Source organism: Natator depressus, chromosome 14 (genome assembly GCF_965152275.1).
Source record: "Natator depressus isolate rNatDep1 chromosome 14, rNatDep2.hap1, whole genome shotgun sequence".
In the NCBI taxonomy this organism is placed as follows: domain Eukaryota; kingdom Metazoa; phylum Chordata; order Testudines; family Cheloniidae; genus Natator; species Natator depressus.
The window spans coordinates 46,304,874-46,311,676 of NC_134247.1; the positions used below are offsets into that span (position 1 = coordinate 46,304,874).

The following is a 6,803-nucleotide window of genomic DNA, read 5'->3' on the forward strand; positions in this document are numbered from 1 at the left end:
TAGCCTAAGTTCTGGTTCAGTGTGGTCTAGCAGAAAAAGACTCCCAGGCCCCCCTGACTCTAACCCACTAGTCCCCACTCCCATCGCAGAGCTGGGAGAGAACCCAGGAGTCCAGACCCTTTGTCATCCTTCAGTTCAGGTCTGTGCAGAGCCTGGCACGACAGGGGTCCCAATCTTTCTCAGAGGGGAGGGGGTCTGTGCAGCACTCAGCACCATGAAGGAGGGTCCATTTGCTACTGGTACTTTCTGCAGTTTCTGTGGTGGGCTGAAACGTGCCGAGTTGCTCTGGGCTCTGTCTTCAGTTTCACCCCTGCACATCATGGTGAGAAACAGGAAATTCAGCCTCTTTCAGGGCTGCAGCTTCTGCAAAGGTGGCAGCTGGGAGGGTAGTGGGGACCAGGGGTGAGTTACAATCAGCTACAGAAGTGTCGAAGTCAGGGCCGTGTGCAATGCACAAATAATTGACCACGGTTTCCGTCCCGTCAGCTGGAGTCGATCTCTAGGCGCTCAGCTTGCAGTGCCAAAAATGCTTCTAGCCCTCACAGGTGCAAAGAAATCTCTCTAGCCAGGGGCGGAGAGGGGGGAGCTGGCCCGAATGTGATCCAGGCAGTGATGGGAGTGGGCTGGCTCGGGGGGGTCTCTCCTGCTAGAATTTTACTTTCCACCCAAATTTCCAATATCTCACCTTTTTGTCCCAATTCAGGAGAAAAACAAGTGTTAAAATATAGATGGAAAATCTGTTTTCTGATCATCTGACCTGGGAGTGCTTGAAATTCCACCCAACACCCCTTCCTCATGTAGTCTGAGATGGGGAGGACAGCCTTATTTTCCAGCCTTCTATCACCTCCTCTTCTCTGTTTCAATCTCTCCTCCTACACCGAGTCTGGACCTAGGGTGTTTTCAAAACAAACAGTTGCACTGGGGAAAAGTCAGAAGCCTGAAGAAACTCACCCCTTTCGTTCTGCTAGAACTTTCCCCGCAGCCAGGTGTGTCGTCCATTCACAAGACTGGTATATTTCTGAGTGCAAATGTGTTTGTTTCAATAACGTTGATATTTACGTAAGGGGAAGCAAATATGTTTCAAAAATGCAACTACCACTGGGGTGAAGCTTGACAGGTATTATTATATAGAGAACATTATTTTTATCAAGAAAAATGATTAATTCCCATAAATGCAGCTAGCACTGGGGTGGAGCATATTGTGTCAGCTCTTATATATAGATGTAAACACACACACATATATACATATACACACACACACACTTTTTGTCCATGAGAAAACACATCATTTTCCTTAATTATTTTTGTTGAAAACTATCTTCACTAAAGAGAAACATTGTCTCCTGTTAATGAAGAGTTAGCACATGTGACTCCATTTTGGTTTGGGGCCCACCATTGTCTAAAAGCAAGCACATCATGCACCAGGAGGAGTGTTCCTTAGATACTGCATTCCTGTGAAAATCCTCCCCCTTGTCTCCAGCCTGCCTTGACTCCCGGTATCTGTTTTTTGTCTGTCCCTAACTCCCTATCTCCTGGCCTTTGATGTGAGGCCTCCCATCCTGATAATAAAAGTTACTGGTGCATTGCTTTAGGACCATGCTGTGTAATTAACATACTGGTTTAGCACGAGGAATGCACCAAGCAGGGATAGGTGGTAGATAAGAAAAGGGTTTGTTTATTGGCTAAGGTTTCCGATGCACGAGGGCAACATGCTTTGCTAAGAGGTATATAACCTTTGTATAATCTGTATTCGGGGTCCCCTCCTGACTAGCAGGGGGGCACCACGCTCGAGCGTAATAAACTTGGTGTTTTTTGGGAACTCTGCAGTTGTGGACTTTGTTCATGTGCCTCAGCCTAGATTCGAACTGTGCGTGTCCTATCAGGTAGAATTTGCAGCAGTTGTGTGCGTGTCCTATCAGGTATAATTTGTAACACCCCCAAAGCATTTTCCTTTTTAAAGTGATATCGCTTTTGTCAACGAGAACAGTTCACAAAGATATGTTTTTGTTGAAAGCCATTTCTGCATGGAAAGAACATTTTCCAGGAGAGAGTTTTCATTAAAAATGCTTAATTTAAAAACTCTTGTGGTCCAGAAATGTTTGAGTTTATAAAACTGTTTTTAAATAAGCGAAGGGAAAACCTCTGGACCAGATCCCAGCTGGTGTCAAGCGGCCGCGCATCCACTGAGCTCAGTAGGGCCAGATACTGAGCGTCTGGAAATCCGTTCCACTGAAGACAGAAGCGCTACGGCCGACTGATCCCAGCAGGGATCTGGCCCCATTGACTTAGATGGAGCTACGGCCAATTGACTCGCTGGCTGATCGTCTCTCCTGCGCTCTCTCTCTCTCCCCTCCTGTGTTCTCCTTGGGTTTCTGCGTCTCCTCCCTCTGCTGCTGGACAGGACGGGACAGTGTCCTGCAGCTCCGTCGGCTCCCCATTCGGCTGTCGGACAGACGGACGGCTCCGCAAGCTTCTCTCTGCTTTTCTCTCCTTCTCCTCACTGTCCACTCGCTCTCCACCTACCCCTTGGCTGTCTGCTGACACACCGACTTTTATACCGCCCTGTCAGGCACAGGCGCCGTTCCGTGGGTGCTCTGGGGCTGTAGCACCCATGGGGGAAAATTAGTAGGTGCTCTGCACACACCAGCAACCAAGCTCCCCTTCCCACCCCACCTCACCTCACCTCACCGAACCTCCGCCTCTTCCACATAGCGCGCCGCGTCCCTGCTTCTCTGCCCACCTCCCGGCGCTTGCTGCCGCAAAACAGCTGTTTCGTGGCGGAACAAGCTCCGGGAGGGAGGGGGCAGGAGCGGGGACTCGGCGCGCTCAGGGGAGGAGGCGGGACAGGGGCGGGGATTTGGGGAAGGGGGTTGGAATGGGGGGCTGGGAGGGGGTGGAGTTGGGGCGGGGCCTTTGGGACAGGGGTTGGAATGGGGGCGGGGCAAGGGCAGAGTCAGGGCGGAGCCGGGGGCAGACGGGGGTCGAGCACCCGCCAGCCACGGTTGGCGCCTCTGATGCCCAACTGCCCGCCTTCCAGACGGTCCGGTCTGTTTTTAGCCCGCAGCCGTTGTTTCCCTCAGCGTTCGGATCGGCTGACCTTTCCCCACTTCGCTTTTCCCGCCAATTCTACCTGTTAGCGCTGTGGGGTCTGCCGCTCCGCGCGTGGGCCTGACTCTTGCTCATTTACAATGAAAGCCAGGGATACACCATGGAGCCGGGGGATTTCTCTGGCATCAGCATCGTCCACGCAGGTGTTCGACCTGCAAGTTATTGCACCTTGTTCCTCACGTTTAGGCACAAAGGGAAGCAGCTCAGGGGGTAGCATAAGGAAATCTCAAAATGCGGGGTCAAGAGTTCATCAGTTTCTGGTGCGTTACTCAAGTGAGTTTGCTCTCCATATTTTTCAAAGGGGACGTGTGTTTGTTTCATAACTAGGGAGGAACTGACTGAGTTGCGAACACTTCAACTGTGTCCGTAACAACCTGATGTTGCAGGAGAGGAGAAGTGGAGGGGAGGCCAGGAGGCCAGGAGGCCACAACGAGGGCGGAAGTGACGCGGAAGCGGTGTCACGCCACCCGCCACGATGGGGCGTTTGCCCACAGCCTTGGTGCAAAGCCCGACAGGGTCCGGGTGGGAAACAGGAGGCCTCAAGGGAAAGTTTCGGGGTGTGTTCGGTTCTGCAGCGGTTAAATGGCTCCAAGGAGAGCAGGTGGTGGGGGAGGGGGACAGAAGACAGTCCAAGGAGTGGGCCCAAGGCAGGGCGGGAGTGGACCGGATGTGGCATCAGGACTATAGCCATAGACGGCTTGCCCACCGTTGGGTGCCACGCTCTCGATGATCTGGGTGGGAAAGACGAGGGGGAGGGTTCCGGGGTGTGGTGGGTCCCGCAGGATTTAAAGTGGGGGGGTGGCTGAAATTGGGGTTAACACTTCAAAGGGAGGGGGAGACAGTGGAAGTGGATCTCAGTGAGGGCGGAAAGAAACCCCCGGAAGTGGCATCAACCCCTCTAACCTCAACGAAGGACTTGCCCATAGTTCCTCATGTGGTCCGGGTGGGAAACAGGAGCCGCGTTGGAAGGTTCCGGGATGTATTTGGGGCGGGGTATCAGAAAGGGAGTGAGTCCCCTTCCCTAGGTCAGGGACGATGGGGAGGTGATAGGTGGGGAGGGGAGAAAAGTGCGCGAGGGACGAAAGTCCCACAAAAATGGTAAATACCCAAAGGGGAAAAAATCAGAGACCAATTTCCCCCCTGGTCTTTCAATTACTTCTCGACATAGCTGGTTGATTTTCCCCAGTGATTTGTATTGAATTCCTTCTTTTTCTCTCTTTTTTCCTTCTTCCCCCACTCATCATTTTAAAAAACAACATTTGCAGGGGGGCAAAATTCCAATTTACAGGGGAGAAAAGATTTTCATGAAAAAATATATTGTTTTGGCGGGGGGGAAGGAAGTGTCCCAATTTTCAGGCATAAAATGACACATTTTCACTGCGGGGGGAGAAGCATGATATTCCAGAACAAAATATCAAATTTTCAGGAAAATATCTTTTTTTTTTCATAGGGAAAAAAGTGGATATTCTGAAAAGCAAATTTTTGGAAATGATTGTAAGATTTTGGACCATCACAACGAGATTGAAGGGAAGAGGGAAGTGAGGGAGAAAAAGCAAAAGCTTTTACCCAAACATATTTTTTCAAAAAACTCTGAAAACAGACAATTTTTCACACCAATTTGGTTTAATTTTAAACCAAAAAAAATCCCTTTCTTTGAGCAATTCCAGCCAGCTGGAGCAGTCATGCTGGTCGCTCAGACCAGTTCCACCACCCACACCATGCTGAGCTGGGCGAGCGTTTCTCTTCGTGCTCAGTTAGGAAGAGGGACCAGACGCTGCATTAATTACCCCCAGCTGGGCACGCTCCACAGGGAGGCGTTGCAACCACTCCATAGAGGACAGGGAAATAACACACAGGGACGTGATATAGTTATATCCAGGAGGCCCCAGAGAAGGCATTTCCTGAGGGTCAGACCATGCCCTAGTCGATTCTTCCCTGCCGTAGAGAGGGCTAGTTGGGTTTTGTTGGGGTTCACAGGGACTTTCACGCCCATAATTTTCTTCTGCTCTCCCTCAAACCCTGTGAGGGTCTCCTCCTGTGGGGAATTCCCTCCTGGCGGCGTGAGTGTGAGGGACTCAGGTGGTGCTGAGTGCGGAGGGACTCAGCGCCGCTGGGCGTGGTTGGAGGTGTGTTCCCTGCGTCCTGGAGTCTGGAATTTAATCTCTGCGTAGTGCACGCTCTCGCTTTCCTCGGCCCCCCAGCTGCCGTGGCCCTGTGTTGGACAGACACACTGTGAGGACGCCCTCACCCCAGATCTGGTCTCTTAATTCAGGCCAATTTAGGCATCTCCCAGGGAGCAAATCCCACAGTGTTACCCCAGATTGGAGGGGTTGGGAGTCAGGACTCCTGGGTTCTCTCCCCAGCTCTGGCAGAGGATTGGGGTCAAGTTGGGTAGAGCAGGGGGGCTGGGAGCCAGGACTCCTGGGTTCTATCCCTGGCTCTGGGAGGGGAGTGGGCGGTTAGAGCAGGGGGGATGGGAGCAAGGACTCCTGGGTTCTCTCCCCTCACTGTATTGTACCAGTCCTTATTGGCACCCGGAGACCAGACCCAAGCACTGTATGGAACAGGGCCCAGCCTGCATTGTCTTACCTTCGGCTGCCGCTGGCGGGGCTGCGGGGGGGGCGGCGCTGCAGAAGAAGGGAGAAGAAAGGAACATTAAAACGGAGGAGTGTGAGAGAGAGTCTGGGGTGAAGGGGGAAGCTGCAGAGATCTAGGGACGGGAGGACATGGGGGGTTAGTTGTATGGGGGGTTAGTTGTATGGACAGACAACCCAGCATGGACCACAACGGACAGACGGCCATTCGGGTGTGTTCACTAGCAGAGGCCCTGGCCCATGGGGGCCAGGAGGTTAGCAGGGGGAAGGCTCCGGTTTGGTACCTCGGCGTCTCTTGAGGAGGAGGGTGGCCGCCAGGCCGAGGATGAGAAGGAGCCCCAGGGCGATGGCGACCTGGTACAGGAGCTCCCGGGCGCTGCACCCTATGGGGGCAGGTTTTTTACCTGGGCGATGGAGAGGAGCGTTAGGGGATTCTCAGCCCCTTGAGCCAGCCAGTCCCCTGCCCTGGGGCCGGAGAGGGGGAAGGCCCCGTGCCTCCATTCCCCACCTCACCTGTCTCACTTTGGTTTCTCCCCGTCATCCGCAGCTCTGTGCCCGCTCCTGTCCCGCTCTCTCCCTGGTGGATGCTGATCTGACACTGATAGCGACCAGAGTCCCGCTTCTCCAGCTCCGACAGGGTCAGCGTGGCCTCCCCTTTCCGGAGCAGATCCCGGAAGGACACATTGAGCCGTCCGCTGTAGAAGGGATGGTGAGAATCCAGCACAACCCCGGGTGCTCTAGTCCACATCGCATTGGCCACGCTGCCCTGAGTGTTGTCGAAGGAGCAGCTGAGGTTCACGGTCTTGCCAGCGGACGCTTGGAGGACAGCCGGGCTCTGATGCACTGTGAGACTTTCATGAACTAGGGCAATAAACATTATAGCATCGAAGGAAAACGATAACGAGTGGTATCAAGACACGCCCCAGCCGCCCGAAACCTTAGCAGCACGGAGATAAGAAGCAAAGGGAAAGAATTGTGCGTTCCTGTCCACCTTGCTATTGCTCACAACACTCTCGATAACACACTGCACGGGGCTTTCACTTCCACCCCAACAGAGACTCAACATCAACACTGCTATGTCCAAAGCAGACTGCGAGGAAT

General features: G+C 53.1%; 1 protein-coding gene across 1 annotated transcript; it reads right to left on the reverse strand.

The window, feature by feature from the left end:
- Positions 1-5,209: 5,209 nt before the first annotated feature.
- On the reverse strand, positions 5,210-6,579 carry LOC141998082 (T-cell antigen CD7-like). Its single transcript, XM_074970718.1, has 4 exons — positions 6,216-6,579; positions 5,987-6,106; positions 5,698-5,735; positions 5,210-5,320 (listed from the first exon to the last, which is right to left on the reverse strand). Exons 1-4 carry the CDS (start codon positions 6,577-6,579, stop codon positions 5,210-5,212), a joined length of 633 nt encoding a protein of 210 aa, XP_074826819.1.
- Positions 6,580-6,803: the final 224 nt, after the last annotated feature.

What these genes read in the sequence shown, in the direction of transcription:
- LOC141998082 (XM_074970718.1), bottom strand. Translation starts at nt 6,579, where the DNA reads ATGTTTATTGCCCTAGTTCATGAAAGTCTCACAGTGCATCAGAGCCCG. An exon ending in GAGAAACCAAAGTGAGACAG is followed by an intron (nt 6,107 to 6,215) that starts GTGAGGTGGGGA and finishes TCCATCGCCCAG; the next exon opens with GTAAAAAACCTGCCCCCATA. An exon ending in CCCGCCAGCGGCAGCCGAAG is followed by an intron (nt 5,321 to 5,697) that starts GTAAGACAATGC and finishes TGTCCAACACAG; the next exon opens with GGCCACGGCAGCTGGGGGGC.